General features: G+C 40.4%; 3 protein-coding genes across 3 annotated transcripts in view; 1 reads left to right on the top strand and 2 right to left on the bottom strand.

Annotated features, from left to right (window-relative positions):
- Nucleotides 1-7,743, bottom strand: part of LOC141772556 (uncharacterized) — a 77,817-nt gene extending 70,074 nt beyond the window's left edge. Inside the window, exon 1 of the mRNA XM_074643655.1 lies at nt 7,500-7,743. Within this exon, the coding sequence (XP_074499756.1) occupies nt 7,500-7,666 (167 nt within the window). The 5' untranslated portion in view covers nt 7,667-7,743. The remainder of the gene's footprint in view (nt 1-7,499) is intronic.
- A 2,999-nt stretch (nt 7,744-10,742) lies between these two features.
- The window catches only part of LOC141772554 (serine/threonine-protein phosphatase 4 regulatory subunit 2-like), a 146,785-nt gene continuing 137,518 nt past the window's right edge, over nt 10,743-20,009 (top strand). Inside the window, exon 1 of the mRNA XM_074643653.1 lies at nt 10,743-10,748. The gene's annotated coding sequence lies outside the window, so the exon portion shown is untranslated. The remainder of the gene's footprint in view (nt 10,749-20,009) is intronic.
- LOC141772542 (chemokine-like protein TAFA-2) lies at nt 15,845-18,769 on the bottom strand. Its single transcript, XM_074643625.1, has 3 exons — nt 18,563-18,769; nt 16,286-16,441; nt 15,845-16,040 (listed from the first exon to the last, which is right to left on the bottom strand). The coding sequence occupies exons 1-3, from the start codon at nt 18,708-18,710 to the stop codon at nt 15,895-15,897; spliced, it is 450 nt and encodes a 149-aa protein (XP_074499726.1). The 5' UTR covers nt 18,711-18,769; the 3' UTR covers nt 15,845-15,894.

Genomic DNA, 20,009 nt, shown 5'->3' on the forward strand with positions numbered 1-20,009 from the left:
CATAATTATCTCAACCGAAAACATCTCAATCACCCCTATAGACTTGCATCTTTAAACCAGACACCCAGATTATCAACCGGAGTTACTCTTGCTCTCTGTACACACAGGTATAGAAAGCTAAGAACGATTACACACATACAGCAGATGAATGGGAAACAGGATTCGCTCCTGTATTTACAACACTTTGATGCATTATCACAGTGGGATGCTGGCCATTGCTTTCACAGCCTCTGCCCCTCGGGAATTATTCCAGGAGGAACTCGGGGTGACTGCTGGCGCTGTGGGTCATCCATCTTCTGGAAAAATGAAAGTTTTTCCTGGACCTTCCACTTGTTTCATTATTTCCCACTGTCCACCTGGCTATATTCAGCTGTGTTTAAAAGAACTGTTTGTCTGTTCATTCAAACGCGCTGCATCTCCCATTCATGAGATAAAAATATAAATGCTTGATTTTTTGTCATCTGCTTTTAAACTTAAAAATAAATTTGCCACAGCCATCTGACCAATGATCTGCCGACATCAACAGTGTTGACAGGAATAGAGAGCCTCTGTTTCAATAGCCTCTTGCACAGTTTATTTATGCATTCAAGAGGTTCCTTTGATCATTTTTTTCTGATATGATGCTAGGTAGCTACCATTGAACCTGTGAGTGACACTTGATCATCTTGTCATTTCAACCAAGATAAAACAGTGATTATTTTTGGTAGCCTTCAACAATGACAGCTCCCACGAGTCTCTCAAAACCCTGGTTGCATTTTTGGGACTTTGTGATTCGGTCACACTGCATTATGCAGACCTTAGGGGGAAAGTCAAAACGTTATTTTGTGCCTGTTATCCAGAGGCAGACTGCATCTTCAAATGCATTGTCCTGATCTCACAGATGTCCACTTACTGCCGTGCTCGGAGAGATAAAATGGTTACCCGTGGCAAAACCAATGTTTGAATCCAATATTTTCAGACTGTGTTGTTCTGCTCTTTGCAAGAACATGCGTTAAGTCCATTGCACAGACTGTGGCAGTCTGTGGAAATATAGGATTTAAACGTTGGTTTTGCCCCAGAGCAAATATTCTATCTTTCTGGGCTGACAGTAGAAAATCTGTGGGGTCAGGAAAATACCTCTGAGGATAGAACCTGCCGCTGTATAACTGTTAAAAAAAAAAATACGGTTTGACTTTTCCCATAAGTTGTGCTCTTGTACAGTATGTGACAGAATCACAGAGTGACGTATGGAGTATGGCGCTGAGATCACAAATCAAAACCCCAAACCAAACTATAAATTTTAGCTTTCTAGAAAGACTTGTGAAAGAAACCCATTGTGCAAAAAATACAGTAGCAAAAGCAAGCGGAGCAGAAGCTAACCTGGAAGTGGGGTGACACTTTGGCTCTAAATGAAACACATGCTAATGTTATTTGCATGGCAACTAGAGTCAACTTGCACAGTTGCTACAGTACTTGTCATACTAGCAGTTGTCGGCCCCATTCATTACCATGCAGACTGTGGATTTAACTCAATTATAAACTTTAATGAGGAGAGACAACCATGTTCGGCTGTAATGAGAAGGAGGACAATGGACTGTAAATCCAGGTGTACTTATATTAGTGATCAATGGTAAATGAATAGGCATGTGTATTCACTGTTTCCCTGCTGGGTGTCTGCCACTGCACATGTTGTCTGTTGGCTCCATCTGTGCTGTGGATCGTGCAGAATAAACACAGATGCCAAATTACAGCACACACTGTCCATCATCCATTGTACTGAAAATACAACAGTTGTCCAAGGCTGCAGTGACTGCTAAACATGGCTAACCTGACCCGCCAGATGGTTTGTTACACAGAACCATCTGAGATGCCGTCATTGGAAAGTGTTTGGAAAAAGGGCAGGCACGTTCAAAAAAATACATGGCAAGTGATGCGATGAACCATCTGTCAATCAAACTCTTGCCGAAGCCAGTCGGGAGAAGAGCAAACACCTTTTCCATCGAGAAAAGCCTTCAGTGCCGTTCTTTTCTCATCTTTCAATGAAGAAATACCCTCCAGTTCTGATATACAGTAACTGATGCTATTGCAGCTACAATAACCTCTTCAGGAGGACTTTAAAAGAATGAAAATAACAAACTAATGAGTACGCTGCAGCAGCATTTTTAGGTGAAACTTTTAATTTTACTGAATAATTCACCCCTTTGGTGTAAACTTGTGTGAATCTCTAGCATAAACTAATATTCATCAGTTTTTATAGATTTTTTGCACATGCTTGAGTATTTATTTCAGATAGTACTCACAATTTCTCTCTCTGTCTCTCACTCACTGAAGGCCCTTTCAGCCACAACGCGACAGCGGCACCATCCCAACAATCCCATTATTTCCAATGGCTTGCGTCGCTCCACGCCGGCTTTTCACTGAGTCGAGCAAAGCCCCACTTCGGGCGCTGCAGGCTGTGATGTGCACTGAACCCAGCGGCACATCATCAAACATAAGCTCAAACTGCGCGGTGACGCGGGCATAGACTGCTCTCTTCCGCCGGTAAACAATTGGTGTAGCTCTATTGTCGTTCGGGTGGAAACAGTAGAGCTTATAGATGCTGTACAGTGCAAGAAACAGGTTCAAATAACGAAAAAAAAAAAAGTATGATAATTTGCGATAAATCGGGAGAATTGTTACCCCAGGAGGAAACTGGGAGGGGGCAATAAAAAACGTGAGTCTCCCAGGAAAATCGGGAGGGTTGGCATGTATGGTCGCCATTGTTGTTTAGGACGAACAGTCGCCTCTCCGTGTCATCTCAAACACCTAAACCATTCCCGTAGCTGCCAGTAGCTCCTTACAGGACGCCGACTGGTCTGTTCACTGACTTGCCAGATGCAAACGCACTACTTGAAGCCTGACAAGATGGATTTTTGTTTTTCGTTACATCTCGAGAATCCAGCTGCCGTTCAATGTAAACACATGGCTGCACGAATACATGAAGATGCTGTTTAGGTTGCGTTTTATTTGCTTCAGGCTATCGCAATTCAAACTCGCCTTTGAAATAATGCTTCCTGTCCAACATGGGATTGCTAAATGGGCATAATATGTGCAAGATGGCAGCGAGAAGCATCTCATTTTCTGTCAGTCTGCGGAGTGGCTCCCTGGGCTGCCGCTGTAGGCTCTGATGTCTCACATCAAGCTGCAAAACAGTGAGAAATAAGACACAAGTGATGGTGATGTGCCCTGACTTCTTTTTATGATGCACCAGGGACATCCTGGGAATTGAGGCTCCCATGGGTTTGTTCTGAAGACACATTTCATTCAAAACACTCAGACAGTCTAGTCATGCTCCATTCTCCGCACTTGGAAGTCGCTGCTCTGTTTCCATGAATATCAAGGTGCAACTTAAAGCAACAGGATATGATGATAAGGTGTTAAGAGTGGAATAACTCCTATCGAGACAAAATCCCCACACACTGGTAATAATCTGCTTGAGAGAAGATCAATGCTGAAGATGCTTTTTTTATTAGTAGCGTGTGAAATTAACTGCGTGGCTGTTTCGAACAATAGATCTGTACAAGAAACTGCAAGGTATGCACATACAGTGTACACACAGCATTTAACAAGATAAAAGTCATTAACTCCTCTTTCCAGTTGTTTTCTGTGGCATCAAGCAATCGCCACGATTACCCAGTCTAATCACATCCTGTAACCGAGAACTGTCTCCACTGCCCCTGCAGGATTCTGAGATTTTAAAGTCAAGGTAATGCCGACCAAACTGGATTCTAATTAAAGTTGACATCAGGTGCCTCATGCTCCTTCCCTCCCCCCCTCCTCCTCGGGCTTTCATCTAAATGATTCATGCAGAGAACACCAGGCCTTTCATGCCGTTAGGTCCTCGCAAAGGAATAACAACTTGATCACACAAAGCAAACATAGACAGATTTACAATGACACCGGCACAGTGTCTGTTGCACCGACTTATATCAAGTTATGTCAGGCCAATGCCGAGGCACTCAGCTGACATGTTGTGTTTTTGCAGGGACGTTTTTACAGATATTCATGCTGACAAATATGAGAGAGGAAATTTAATCAGAGGGCTAAAAATGGGTTTCTAATAGAATCACACTGCGCCGTGAAGACAAAATACAACAAAATGTTAAGTTTCCCGGTGTGGTAATTTGAATAGGGCGAGACCTGCTGTGAACCTGAAGTGATTGTTTGGAAATGAACGTGACAAGTGTGTGTCGGCCATATGTTGCGGGCTGGAACTCTGGCATTGTGGAAGAGGATCAGTTTAAGCAACTCGGGTGTCGCTCTGGGTAAGAGCATCAGCTAAACGGAAACAGAAAATTGAATCCTTCTCCGAAATTGCAGACGACACAGGTAGGCTAAATAATTGCCGAATACAAAAATGAATACTTGGAGGCTTTTTTCCTTCTTCTTTTTATAAGTGCGAAGAGGATTTATCTCTGCGAGAAAGACTCCCTTGAATTAAAGATGAGCTACCCCTGCATTTTGTCGGGCTATTGTGAACAACACAGCATATAGTACACAATAACTACAGGTATGCAAAAATAGGTTTGGTATAATAGTTGAGCTTTGTGGAGAAGCTGAACAGACTTACCGTGACATGGAAGTGCCTCAAGGCTGAGTAAGTGGGCTGTGTGCTCTTATTATTGGTATATTGGAATTGCTGGCTGAAAATTTTGTCTCTGAAAAAAACAAAAATGAGTTGCGCTGCAAATGAATATTAACAACTTTAACGAGGCCAGTAGATTGGGTTTCTAATGTCTCAGCCTTGGAAATAAAAAGGTTTGTCCTTTTATTTTACATGGCTATATTTGTTTAAAAAGACCAACACATTGCGACCAATGTTGCGACCTTCATCAGGGTACTGAGACCCAGATGAAGACCTATGTTGGTCGCAATGCGTTGATCATTTTAAACAATTATTGCCATGTAAAATAAAGGCATTTTAATTTTGTTCAAACACTACAGTGTGCCTTGGATTATTTTTGAGGGAGACTTATATTTTGTACTTTTTTGAGAGCATATTCCACCCATGCAATGAACCTTTCACAAGATTGAATGAGGACAATACACCTGGTGGATCCAAAGAGCACCTGTATTTGATTACCACAAAGACCCAGCAGCGCTTTTTCTCCATTGTCTTCATAAAAAGGTTTGTGGCTTACAAGGGACTGAAATGTCTTCTAAGATCCACCTTTTCACAATATCTATCCTTAAAACATTTTATCAGATGGGGATACTATTGTGTTTATCACCAAGAAACTGTCTATCTTAGATTTTAATTAGTTTGTAAGTTTCATGGCAGATAATGACATAATGTGAGCGTCATCTTCTGAGGCGAAGGACGTGAAATGAGCAGCGACCGACTCATGTCCAATCCTTCACCCCGACCGTGGTGTCTTGCTGTAGGTTATTTTCTTCCTCACCACTCTGGCCTCACCCTTACACTTGACTTTAATGGAGACTGACGGTAAATCACAATTACCCATACAAGACACTTTAAAAATAGTTTAGGAAATTAGGCTGCCCTAATCCGAAGGGTGAACACATGAACACATGGCCCTCGCCAAACGGCGTTCTGTAAGGGGCGGACACGTCATATGAAAGTTGAAAGTTCAGTGGACACTCATTTACATGGAGGACGGAACCTGACAAAATCAAAAATAAATGACTAAATAAATAAATGTGTCATTAAATGTAGCAAAAATATTAAAAATAAATGTAGACATTAATTCATTGATAAAATGTGACAAATTTATATTTTTTGTTTTAATTTGCTTATTTATTCATTTATCTTTTTATTAATTCTCTTATTTATTTACTCTTCTGTTTAATTTCCCCTTCCATTTATAAGGAAGTCCGTAAGTTAGCTAAACTTCAAGCATGCCTTAAGGACATAAAAACCTGGATGACCACCAGGATTTTTCAACTACGCAACGTTGAAAATAAATCAGGCACATCCTGTCTCAAAACAATGCAGAAAAACTAGTCCATACATGTGTTACTTCTAGGCTGGATTATTGCAAAAACCTTATTATCAGGCTGCCCCAACAAGTCCCTTAAAGGTACAGTGTGTAGGATTTGGCAACATCTAGTGGTGTGGTTGCAGATTGCAACAAACCGAGTACCCCTCCGCTCACTCTTCCCTTTCCAAGACTGCGGTAACATGAGTGGCAAAATGCAAAACCATGGTAAAGCCGTTTGCCTCACTCGGAGGACATCCTTACCATAATAACGCTACTTAACAGAAGTCAGACGGCGGCTGGCAGTACCACAATTTTGCACTCTGCGGCTCACGTTATCGCAGTTTTGGAGAACTACGGTAGCCTTCAGGTAACGTAAAAACATGTTTGGGCTGTCCGTTCTGGGCTTCCATAGCAACATGGCGGAGCAACATGGCGGACTCCGTGAAAATGACCCGCTCCCTATGTAGATATGAAGGGCTCATTCTAAGCTAACGAAAACACAACGATTCTTAGTTTCAGGTGATTATACACTAATGAAAACATAGCTGTGAATATATTTTCATTTCTGCTCCACACTGGACCTTTAAAACTCTCCAGCTGATTCAGATTGCTGCCGCAAATGTACCGACAAGAACTACAAAAAGAGATCATATTTTTCCCATATTGGCTCTCTGCGCCGGGTCCCTGTAAATTCCAGAATATAATTTAAATGGTAAATGGACTGCTTTCCTAGTCTACTGACCACTCAAAGCATTTTACAACACATGCCAACATTCACACGCACATCTATACACTGATGGCAGACGCTAGAGGTTCTTGCTCAAGGACTCTTCGACACTCTCTGAAGGAGTCTCATATGGAGAGATGTTGCTAACAGAAATATTCAACTGTGAATATGAATAGAAAGAAAGAAATACAGCACTATTTCTATTGAAAGAGTGCAGAAAGAGTCCTAGAATATTATACTGAAGTAAAAGTACTTGTGTAAAAATGTACTCAGGGTAAAGAAACATGATGATATATGAAAATACTGTAAAATAAAAGAACAGCTTAAGGCTGCAAGATAAATTTCAATAAATGTTAAGTACACACAAGTGGAACAACATCAGCAACAAGAGCATTTATGTCCTAACCAACAATAAGTTCCATTATTTTCTAAGATATACTGCACTTTGCAGCCTGTGCATTCAGCCGATTATCAATTATAACGTTCCTCAGTGCAGCAGCCTTTCTAGAATTAACCAGAAATTAGCACAAAACTCAGACGATTAAACAAAAATGACAGGCAATAAATAAAAGGAGCACTGGACACCATGGAGGGCAAGCATTATTAAGCTACATAAATTAGCCTGACACTTCTTATAATCAACAACAGAATAAAACATCACCAAGGCAGACACAACACAGAGATGGATCAACAATATAAACTCCATGGCAACTGCATCACAGCAAAGGAGAGACATAGACAAAGTTACTAGGCAACGCTCTCATCTGTAGCCAGCAGTGAGTAACAACAGCTCAGTTTGTTATTGTACTCACCTGTCTGAACAGCACATTGTGAGTCTTGTGTAGTCCTCCATCTGCTCAAGCTTCAACTTCTCTGCTCCTTCATCTTTGAAGATAACCAGTCCATGAATCCTCTCTGTCCCAGTATATAAACTACTCAGCTTCTCTGTCCCGCTGTGCTCCTCAAAGTTTTCAAACATTTTGAGCTGAATGAGGCTCTGAAGGTCACATCAGGAATTATCAGTCACAAACAGAAGAAAGTCCTCACATGCCTCACTGGAGTTAGAAATCACCTGGAGGATAGCATTTAAGCATGGTGCATGCTGGGTGTTGCTACCTGTTGGTGACTCAAATGATCATGGGTGCGTTTGATTTGAGTCACTTAGCATGCTTGGCGGGTGGTGTTTAAAGGAAAGGTAGAAATGGAGCAAATATGATTTTAAAAAGTTGTTTTTATAAAACGGTCACTATATCCTGACAGTAGTGCATGAGACAGATAATCTGGAAAAAACATGTGCCTAGTAGAACCTCCAGAAAATCCATTGCGTTGTACTTACTTTCAGGCAGAGTGACTTTAGTTTGCTGGTTCTAAAACCACATTGCAAAAACCTTGATCTTCAAAAGCTGTTCAGTTTCATCTCCTGCCATTACATTTTTATTAAACAGAATTAAAATGACCTCTTTTCTCATAATATCACCAGTTTGATGAAAAAAATGGAATGATTTACACATAAACCAGTTAAATGAAACCTTATTATCACTTGGGTGAAGAGAGAAATGATAAAATGAGATCCATTACATTTTCTTTTACCCTGTTGCAGAAATAAACGAAAAACATTTCAAACAATAAATGTCAAAAAGCTTCACATATAGAAAGATTCTCCGTGCAGTTGTATCTCCAGGCTCCCTGTACGGGTGCATAACACTGTCTGTTTCATTAGCGTAACATGCAGCCATGAGGCGTGAATGCATATGAATACATCGCACGCGGCTGATAACATTAATATCGTCCAATTAATGTTTGTTCGTTAAAGTGTAATTGTTCAGCTCTCTATTTTAATTAAGCACAAAACTGTAATCTCTGCTCCAGATAGTATGTATGTATAATGCCAAAGCGAATAGATGAAACCCCTGAGCTGTGACCAAACTACTTTCAGTCTATTGCTCTGAGTCTCCTATATAGTTGCCTGCAGTAAAAGAAGGCTAATTTAGTTCACACACACACACATTATACACAAAGCGAGAGAGACAAGGAGATTTGTGTTTACATTTTTTATTACAAGTGTCAACTCCATATGAGGAAAAAGTTGTTAACGGGGAATAGAACAGTGTTTCCATTATGTTTTTCATGTGCCCCAGGACAGTTGATTTTCTATTAGTGAACATGAACTACTGTCCCCAACAGAGGGTCACAAGAGAGGGGAGGTTTCTCTGCCTTATATCACCTGCAAACTGATATCAAAGAAGCTGCCAGAAACGTGTTATTTGTGGGCGGTTTGAAGTACGAGACTCAAATCCCAATAATTGCTCAGACCTTTGTAAATAACAACTCGAAATTGAGGTGATTTCTGTCTCATTTTGTGGATGAAATGGATAAAATTGTGAACTTACTTAATCTTCTGTTCATCTGCTGTTGCCTCATCTGTAAAGCATTTTCCAGCTGAGATTGAGGATCCCATAACTCCTACCTTAATTACCTTATTTTGGCTGCTTTCATTTAGAAATCAGGATGTGATTTTAAAGCCACGCATTATGACAGGCGCTCAGAGGGTTTCTACTCAATTTCTCCAGACTAACGGAGATAAAGCTCTTTTGACTGGCTTTAAGGTTATTTTAAAGATAAAAGGTAATCAAGCAGCACGGAAAGATTCCTTAAACTTTTGTAAGAACCCGCGCGAGTGCGTATGAATCACAGAGTTTATCGAAGACACATCTGAAAGTCACCTAATGAATGTCACACCGGCTCCTTTGAAAACAAATCAGAAAAAGAAAGTTATGAGCGCTTCTGGTATTTTAGGAATATAGGCACAAATTTGAAGATGCGTGCTGTCAGCGTCGACATAAAGCCCACTGGGGCATAGAGGATTTTTACCTTATTTCAAACTTCTATTCCAAAAAGTTTTTGAGAATTTGAAAAACAAAATCTGTTATGAACAAATACGGCCATAAAGGTTATAAACAATATGCAAACATGACAGTAGCTATAATATATACTGTGTACAGTATACAGGAATCAAAAAAAAAAATCTCAATATGTGAAAAAGTAAACACAGAAGTGAGTGTAAGGATGGTAATAATATGGAAGTCACACATCAACTTATTCTGCTCAATTCCCCGTGGATTCATCTCTTCTGCAGCTTCTGTCGAGTCGGTGAGAAAATGTAGCTCCGTGAGTTCCTGATCTTTCCGAAGCTTTCTTGTCCAGATCTACTCAGATTTGAAGAACAGTGAGGGGAATCTGGGGACCTTTAACTTCAATGAGCTTTGCATTTCTGTACAATGTGAATACATAAATACGAGATGGGAAATGGTTCAATGAGTAGGAATATGGGATAAGACTACTGTTGGACTCCTAGAGAAGCCCAACCAGCTCTTGAGTTTAACTTGCAGTAGTAATATATGAAATCTAACTCCTCTGTGTAAACCTCATTTTCAAGCCTGAGAAGTTAAATCAGTCACTGAAAAGCATCTTTAACAATATAGCAATCTCAACCCACTTGCATGAAGACGTTACGAATACTTGATTGTATTTATTGGTTTATTCCCAGAGTTACATCATTAACAAGATTCTGTCTGCATTCAAGAGAAGCTTCAGTTGCCAAAACTGAACAAAATCAAATATGATAAATTATGAAAAACAACAAACGATTATTCTCATTATTGCTTAATCTGCCGGTCCTCGATTAAAGAGGACCTATACAGTATAATGCTTATTTTCAGGCCATACTTGTATTTTGGGTTTCTACTACAACATGTTTACAGGCTTTAATGTTCAAAAAAACGCTTTATTTTTTCTCATACCGGCTGTGCTGAAGCATCTCTTTTCACCCTTTGTCTGAAACGCTCTGTTTGAGCTCCCGAAAAGCCCAGTCTGCTCTGATTGGTCAGCTGGCCCTCTCTGTTGTGACTGGTCACCTGAACCAAACTCTTCGGACCCCGCTCCAGCTCCGCTATAACTAGCGTTGTTTGAGGGCATGCCAAACTAGCCGTTATGTAAATGTGTTACTTGGTGACATCATCATGTTACGGAACAAAATGTGGGACTTCAAGTGAGGCGTTTCAAGCAGTTCAGGAGCAGTGTTTCTGTGGGGGAGAGTAACTCCCTTTGGCGTGGACTTCGGGCTTTTAACTTTGCAGAACTTTTACATACACAAAAAACTATATAGCATAATTAATATAGCATTCATTGGTAAGTCAATTCCCGATTTCCTTAAGAATTACCTCCTAGAGCAGCCTTTCCCAAAGACTGGGTCAGGACCCACAGGTGGGTCACAGGAGATTTTATTAGTGTCGCCAAATAAATTTGCAGAATTTCTTCCATAATCTTTTATTCAACATTTATATCTGCAGTACACCTTTGAGCCACATGAAGGAGCCTGAATGTTCGAATGATTCTGATAATTGTAGCCTACTTATAACATTGAATCTAATATGAAAGGCTAGCGTACATTCTGTTTGTTTTACTGCTGAGAGGGAAAAAACGAAAGCCTGTTAACTCCAAAATGCATTTATTTGATTTATCAAACGTATCTCTTCAACATGGCTGGTTTACCGATTCAAGATAATATAAGTTGATGCAGAAATGGCGGTGAAAATGGTCATGAACATTCATTTAATTTGATTTATAGACTATTGTCGGTGGCAATGGTTTGTCATTTTTAAAAATTTGGTCCCTAGAAAAAACATTTGGGAAACACTGACCCAGAAATATTGAATTAACAACCACATAAGACAAAGAAAAGCAGCAAATCATAATCGAGATGCTGGAACCATGTGACATTTGGCATTGAAAAACGATTCACACAGTTAAAAGGTGGAGTTATATGTTGAGTAATTCATCTGGTATTATATTCTGAAATAATACTGAATAACTGCAGTTTAAGCATAGGTCATTGTAGCACTCCTTGAAATCTTAACCAGGGAACAATACAATACAACAGCTGTGCCTTTGTCAAGCTGATATTGTGCCACAGAGATGTTGATTCAAATCTAAGGTCGCTCTGATGCCATACTGCAGTTTGTGGAATGGTTGGAGTGGATTGCATTATATTGTAAAGAGTTTCTGTTATTGCATCCACCATTTGTATAGTATTAAATTTTACAGTCAGCACTTAAATTAAATCAACCCGGTCTCACGGGATGACGTATAAAGAGCATGACAATACACGGACATTCCGCGTGTCATAGATGCATTTTAGCCTTTTTACGTGTCATTTGTGCGCCACTTTTCTCGAACAAAACTACAGTAACGTTAGGTTAAGGCAACAAAACCACTCAGTTAGGTTTAGTAAAAACGTCATGGTTGGGCTTAAAATAAGTATGTTATCTAAGTAAAATACGTACGGAAACAACGTAACATAAGCACGGAAAACCACTAAAAAATCATCACAAAAAAATAAATCACTAAAAAACATGTGACAAACGTCACTAACGTAACTAACAAAACAAAACACCAGTCTCCTGGTGAAAAGTTCTAGGCTATATTTACATTGGTGCCTTTACATACAGACTACATAGCGTACAAATGACACACCAAAAGCAAGAAAGGCGTCCGTATGGCACGCTAAAAGCCTTGCGCATTATCGTGGTATTCATACGCCTTTTCGTGCAAACGGGCTGAATTAAATACACTCTTCTGTAAACAATATGTTGATCCACCATCTTCCTGACTGATCTTGTCAGATCGTTTTTATAATACTGTTGTCGGCTGCATCACAAGCTTCTGATGGGTTTATAAAAGCAGCTACGATATGACACAGTTATGTTGGAGACACCCATGAACAGAATTTGTTATGTGATAAGCTTCACCAAAGGGATATTAATCTATCATCTACAAGTGGATGATTTAGAGGAGGGGTTTTCCAGAAATATCCGACATATTCAATATCATTATCTTGAAATTACAGGATTTTGATGACATTCGCAGCACTGTAAACATTAGATAGCAATCAGAAATTGAATGTTTACAAAGCAAAGCCATGCATAAAGTGCCTCGGACTGCATGACAGCTCAGTGAAGAATCTTGTCACCGCCGAGACAACCATAATGCATAATTGCATTAAGTAAATGTTGAGCAAACTGCTTAGAATTCAGCCGCTTTCAACTGGCACAGCATGTGGCATTCATACAAGTCTGCTGCCTCAGATGGGATGATTTAGCAGTCGCCGTGTAAGTGTTATTATAAAATGCCTCTTCATTGCTAAGGTAAAATGCAAAAATGTCTGACTGAACTCGAGAGATAAAAGAGAGGCAATCGGGGCGGGTCCAGAAGGAATATTATTCATATGAAGAGGACAACTGATGAAACGGTAATAACGGTAAATATTCTGTTCTGTTAGTGGCTACAATTTGCTTCAAGGCAGAGAATCTCCAATATTTCCAATTATTACTATAAGCAGAGTTCCCTCCACATGAGTACTCAGTTTAGAGAGACAAACAAAAGCATGGTGTAAATACTCTCAGCAGTGAAGGAGCTCCTCTCCTCTTCTCTTCTCTCTCCCCTTTCTCCCCATGATTAGCATTTCAAACAGTCCTTGTTTTGCATCAGAGCTTCATGCTTGTGTGCATGCCACCGCAGCCTTGCAGGTGGTGGCCTGTCCAAGCAGTGGAGTCGAAAAGCAGCTTGTGTATGTGTGTGTGTGTGTGTGTGTGTGTGCGTGCAGGCGTGTTTGGAAGAGTGCCTCTTCGTGGTAAGAAGTAGTCCAAAGGGATCTGACCTCTTTGCAAAGCTCAGAGTGAGTCTACGGGACGGCATTGTTACACATGCTACATAATCATAAATTTCTCAGTATTTGTGGTTTTCTGCTTTGATCGGCGGAGACAGTCACAAGTAACTGACTGGATTCACATTCTGCCTCCTGAAAATCCACAAAATCTCTTTTTAAGTGACTGCCAGCAGGCCCATCCAAACTTTGATTGAGTGCATCACAATGTGCCCAGCATATCAAGCACTGAGACAATGATACAGACGTTTGCAGTAGCTGCCTGTTTGGACTGTGGAAAGGAAGGTCTGCTTCATTTTATCTTAAGTCAGTTGCTAATAGATTGTCCACTCCATGGGATTAACCCCAACTAAAATTGTGTTCAAGCAAAAAGGAAATTAAAATAATGAGTTCCTGCGGTTTAAAGCTGAGCCAGTAGATATCTAATTAAATCTATATTGTTCTTTGCTCTATCTGACGGGGCGTTCACTGTCCTCAGAGTCCAGTGTTAGTTAAGGTGACTGCAGCAGGCCGGGACAGGCTTGTACTGATTAAATGGAGCTTCTGTCTTGCTACCGCGCCACCTAAAAACATATGAAAGTACAAACATTCACAACTCTGGTTTTGTTCATTTCCATCACAATTATTTCAATGTATTTTACACAATATAAAACTGAGGGATATGATAAATGTGTATTATATTCAGTATATAAAGTAATTAGCCCCAGAATGCATCCGTAATTATAATCCAATAATAGACATTATTCTGAAATGGGCCATTCTGCATAATAAGTACTTTTCCTTTTGGTACTTTAAGTATATTTTGAAGCTTGTACTTTTTTACTTTATTAAAATTTTGAATGCAGGACTTTTACTTGTAACAAAGGTTACGATATTGTAACCCTAGTTCTATAAGCACAGCCGGAGCCCTCCATAGAGTCCAGTAGAGGGCGGGGCCTGTGTAAGTTAGAACAGTATACACTGAAGTACTACTGCATTCACTTAAAGGTGCTAAACGTGAGATTGGGAGCATTTCTATCGCCTCCGTACGGCTCTCAAAGCGGTGACAGGTGAGCCAGCGGCTCGTAGCTAACGGTGCTAACAGCGCTAACAGTGAAAGCAAAGGTAACACTGCTGATGGAGATAACGGTGAAATTGTGGGGCACGCTCACATGCATGAACATGCACTAAAAGCACACGCGGCCGGCCCGGCTATGTCAACAAAGAACGGAGAAGCTCGTCTCTGCTCAGGTAGACATTACTCCTCTATATCTTTACATAGCAAATAGTTATTTGCTGCTATATTAATGCTTTGGATATCGTTTAGAGAACCTTTAAAGATACTACGAGGAATTTTCATTTTGGCGGTCCCTGTGGACAAAAGTCCCTTTAGAAAACCTCTCATGTTTCTGCAGCAGGGACAGTCTGCCCCGCATTGTCCTGGTTCTGGTTTTCCCGTGCCTCCTGTCCCTCTAACGGGCCCGGGCCTCCAGCAGCGTGGTGGCGGTGTTGGCTCCCAGCAGGGACCGATGGAGCAGCGAGGCAAAGCTCTGCTCCTGGCCGTAGGAGGAGCTGCTTCAATCAGGCGCGGAGCTCTCCACTTTCCACCGGAGCTCCAACTGCAGGTTTGAAGATGAAGCAATGCTGGATCTGGATCCGTCTTCGGCGGGCTGGTAGCTCTAGCCCCGCTAGAGTCTGAGCTGCATGATTTTGTCTGATTTCACCAGAATTGGACCCGGTGGCACCAATGACAAGCATTAAGAATAACTATAACGAAATAGCCAATCTTCTTGCTGATGGTCTTGTTTACTTATGTAGGTCATATAAGGGCATGAGTATTACATTGAGACTGTTTTATAACCAGTTAAGAGTTCCTCATAGTAGTCATAGAGTATTTCTTCCATCACTGTTGTCTTCTGTTTTATTGTATTGTTCAATAGTAAAATCGGATGGACCACATAACTACTGGGTATCTTTTGATCACTGCAGGCTGCCAGTGCCAACTTGCCCCTGCTTCACTGTAAATGTTTCCCCCAGGAATCGTACACATAGAAGAGCTCGACAACAAGGCAACTTATGAGAAAGTGCATTTCTAAACGCAGCGGGGATTCCTTTGGCCGTCAGATTTAATTACATGGGTTTTACTGTTCAGCATTAGTTTACAGCTTATTTCATGTTTGTCCTCTTGGCCCCATCATTCACCAGATTATAGAATTGGGTTTTGTGAGCCAACTGTGCCTGGCACAGAGCAAGAGGGCTGATACGGCCAATGGGAGCGGTGATTATGCTCGATTGTGGAATCTTTGAGCATCAAAGGAGGGCTTACTAAAATAAAGCTTTATGATGAGTATTCACAAGTCTGTCGGCCCCTGTTTTGCATAAGAGCAACACAATAAAAAAGGGAGAAGATTTACCGTATGACTGCATTTAAGCGTCTATAAATACTGTGCCTTAAATTGAAGCCATTTTGTGTTATGTCTTTTGTACAGTATTGGTGCCACTGTGACTCAGACTAATGCAGGCCCTACCTTTGTGGTCTTTACTTTGTTTCCAGAGATGCATGACCAACCGGTGAGGTCAGGGAGAACTCGGCACTCTTCCCCCTCCAGACACGGCTCCATTTTACACCACCACTTCTGACGAACAATGGAGGCTGGAGAAAAAAAACACACCACGCACAGCCGAAGGTCACTTTTTAGACGGAAAGACTTAAGAAAAAAGCCTTGTTTGGAAAAAAAACATTCATCAGATGTCACACTCTCTGGTCCTTGACAGCCTCGGAATCAGAGGACTCTGGTGAAACTGACTAACCCGATTCTACTTTTAAAAATAATATATTCCTGTCATGTCAGAATGTTTCTGATTAAGAGAGGTAGAAGAGGGTCCCAATAATATTACCTTCAACACAAGAGGGCAGAGCCCTTGTTGTCCCCGCCACCTGTCCTGGGAAACAGGAGCACTTGACTGTTTGAGAGCGTTCCTCAATCTTGTTCTTATTGCAGCAACGATGAGCGGCGACCACTTCACAAGTCCCTGTCCTCTCCTGCGATGACCCTGAGGAAGAGAATTTAGAGGAAAAGGATTTTTATGCTGTGTTTTGTGACTTCAGCCTTTACAGATGGCAGTATTATAGTCGAATTGTAATTATTTCTTGGCTTAATTAGATGTTAAATTTAGTTAAATACAGTTTTGTTACACTCATTCAGATGACCAAATAAGCAAAGTTATAAAATACTTCAACCCTAATTTGGATGTATCTAAAGCTACAGCACCACCAAGTGGATAAAAAGCATCAGCACTTATGCCACAGTCATGCAAAAACACATTCAAGTGTCAAAACATATTAGCAGCAATCAACATGTTCAGCTACCTAATTTAAAATGTCATTTGCGTGAATAAATACAAATGACCTGAATAAAAAGCATGAACAGAAATATGCCCCACACCTGCTTCTTCTGCATCATTTCACACAAAAAAAGGGAATTTAACACAGCTAATTGGTGATTATTACACCTCTGATGATTCATGCTGATACACTTAAACTGAACTTGCAATAGAAGAGGGTGCAACAAAGCAGAAGTAAAAAGATAAAGAGAAAACCCCATGCATGCATATTGCTAATTTATCTCTGAGGCGTCTGTGTGGCTGCATGACCGACGACAGCTGCAGGAGAGGAAGGTTAATTCATAATTAAAGTGGGGTTTGAAATTGGACTATACAATCAAAGCAGAGATCAAAAGATGAAACACGTAATTATACAAAACAAAGACAAATCTCAGGTTTCAGTTTGGAGTTATCCATGCGTGGCATGGGTGGAAAGTTACTACATTTACTCAAGTTCTGGACTTAACTTCAATTTAGAGGTACTTCCATTTCATGCCACTTTATGCTTCTACATTTCTAAATATTCTACTTTTTACAAAACACTGGATAGGCTTATACAATACATTGAAATCTAATGGATTAAACCAACGGTTCCCAACATTTTCAGCTTGTGACCCCTTACAAAAAAGCAACTGATTATAAATTTGGGTTGCATTATCTCACAATCCCTCCTTGGAGGGAGCCTGACTATAGACTGTATATGGGCCAAGACCCCTAGTTTGGAAACTGCTGAATTGAACGATCTAAAGTAAAATACTGCTCATGTATTGATTCAGCAGTTTTTAAGTCAATTTTCATGTATTCTCTATAAACAGATTCTGCATTCACATGTAGAATCTGGAGGCAACGGGACATCATTTTGGTGTTGGAAGCGTTCGGGTTTCCGTTTGTAGTCTGAGTAGTATTGACCAATCACGTTCGAGCAGGCTTTGGTTGAATGCAGGTAAACAGTCAATGTGCAGAGCAAAAGACGCGGTATGCATTGGTCATAATGCAATCTGGGAACCCGCCGCCACCGACTATCGCTTGACGATGATTCAGCTTTTTATTGGTTCAAAATTAGCTTGTTAACTGGCTACTTGTGAAACAATCCGCGTCGTCTCTCAAAATCAACTCCAGTCTCGCATCTCGAGTTGCTAATCGGACAGTAAACAATGAGCAGCGCACAGAAAAAAGGAAGTCTTGACCCGGATATCCGCTGGCTACACCGGAACCCCAGAAATATAGCCCGTTCCCCGGTCGTGTCTAGAAGGTAACACGCAAATTGCGTAAACTCTTGCGAGAAAGGTTAGGCATTGATCTTGAATGGTTAGGGTCAGGATAGATCATCGGGTAGTGAGTCTCGCAAGAGTTTTTTGCAAGTTTTCGCAATTTGAGGGTTACCTTCTAGACACGACCCTTTGCCCCCAGAGGCTCAGACAGCCAATGGGATCTGAGATTGATTTTTATGATGATACGTCTGCATTTTTTTTTTTAAATCAATGACTTAATAGTACTTTTCCATTATTTTATCTCTACTTTTATCAAAGTAAAAGATTTTGATGCTTCTTCCTCACTGCAGTAATTAAACAATCAGTCTCTCATGTGATACTGCAGAGGTTAAATGTTCAGTCATATAACATTAAACATGAAAAACTACATTATCCATATTCATTTCTGTTTCTAATGAGAAGCATATAAGTGAGTTTCAGGCTCTTGTTGCTTGAACTCTCTACCAGGCGACCAGACTGGTGACCAGGGGCCATGAGTTCCTCAGGGAGTGTGACTGGTCTGGTTGGGTCTGACACCTACCTGTCTGTCCTCGGGAGCTTTGGTTGCCAGTGGACACAAGCTGGCTGCAGAGGCCTACTATACAAAGAAGCAGAAGTCCCTGGTGCAATGACCCACCCAATATGTTCAGCATCATCTTGCCTGCACAGACAAAGAGGTTGATGCACATTTAATCAGAATTAGGTCAATAGTTTTCCCCTAAAGTGTATGATCGTATCGTAAATTCATAACATCTCCTGATATGTGGTTCATGAGATCATTGCATCTATTTGCACAATTGTGACTCTCACATGAGCTAAGCCAAGGCAAATCAAAGAAATGCCAATAAAAGCTGGATCAGAGGCCCGATCTTTGGAGGCAGATGAGAGTGGTTCCTTGCACTCATTTCTGACTCATATTGACCCTTCAGCTGCAAACAAGTCTGCATTGAAAGCTAAATTCTCCTTCTAAAACAAGTTGTATTCCACATGAGTCACAGAAAAACTGGGACGTGGACTTTAATGTCAAATCGCAGCAATAACTAATGCAGGACAAAGTGAGACATCACTGCTTAATTCACAAGTTTGCTTGAGGCGTTTTCATTCACAACTGAACCCCATAGGCTACAGTTTAGGGCAGCAATTTAAGATTATTTTCATTATTGATTAACCTGTCAATTCTTTTTCTCGATTAATCGTTCAGTCAATAATATAAATGTCCTTCGCAATTTTCCCAGAACCCAAAGTCTAGAGTCCAAAGCTTAAAAACATTCAATTTACAATCATGTAAAACAGAGAAAAAGCTTTAAAATGCAATTTTGATTGATTTCTAATCAATTTTTAAATTAATCGATTATCAAAATAGTAGGCCATTCATTTTTTGTTGATGGGCTACTCAAGTAATCTATTTATTTTTTTTACATTTATACATTATATAATATATTAATTTATATTCAGTAATAAAGGTGTCATTCCTTTATCTTTTTAACTTTTAACTTATTTATTATTATTCATATTTTTGCCAAAACACTATGCCAGTACATTACATTGTTACACACATGTAGCATACTTTTGTATAATATTACCATCATCAATAACAAATAATCTGCCTGCCTTTTAAAATTTAACTACAGAATAAACAAAATCATATTTCAAAATAAAAGAAGTTTTCCAGACTGTTGCCTGTGATTGATGAATTTATGAATATTCCACCACTTACCTCTGCTCAGGTTATTGATATGCATGATAAGCTGCTACAGGAGTCTCCATCAGTGTCTGCCTCAGTATGCTATGCATACTATAGCAATCGTTTCAAGCAAGGATGCAAAAGTTTGCAGCAAGATATGATCCTCCAGTTTCACAAGTTTTCTGCCTCAAATCAGAATATTCAGAGAGAGAGAAAAGGCGTGAGACCTCCCTCCAGTCCGCTGCTGAATAACGACCCACGGCTGAGATAACAGTCAACACGTCGACTCAGTGGAAACCTGCAG

Source organism: Sebastes fasciatus, chromosome 8 (assembly GCF_043250625.1).
Source record: "Sebastes fasciatus isolate fSebFas1 chromosome 8, fSebFas1.pri, whole genome shotgun sequence".
Lineage (NCBI taxonomy): Eukaryota > Metazoa > Chordata > Actinopteri > Perciformes > Sebastidae > Sebastes > Sebastes fasciatus.

Bases quoted from the DNA above. Each gene is read 5' to 3' on its own strand.
- LOC141772542 (XM_074643625.1), bottom strand. From the start codon at position 18,710: ATGTGCATCAACCTCTTTGTCTGTGCAGGCAAGATGATGCTGAACATA. The intron at 16,442-18,562 runs GTAGGTGTCAGA...TCTCTTCCTCAG, and splicing joins AAGCTCCCGAGGACAGACAG to GGTCATCGCAGGAGAGGACA. The intron at 16,041-16,285 runs GTAATATTATTG...TTTTTTCTCCAG, and splicing joins TCTGCCCTCTTGTGTTGAAG to CCTCCATTGTTCGTCAGAAG.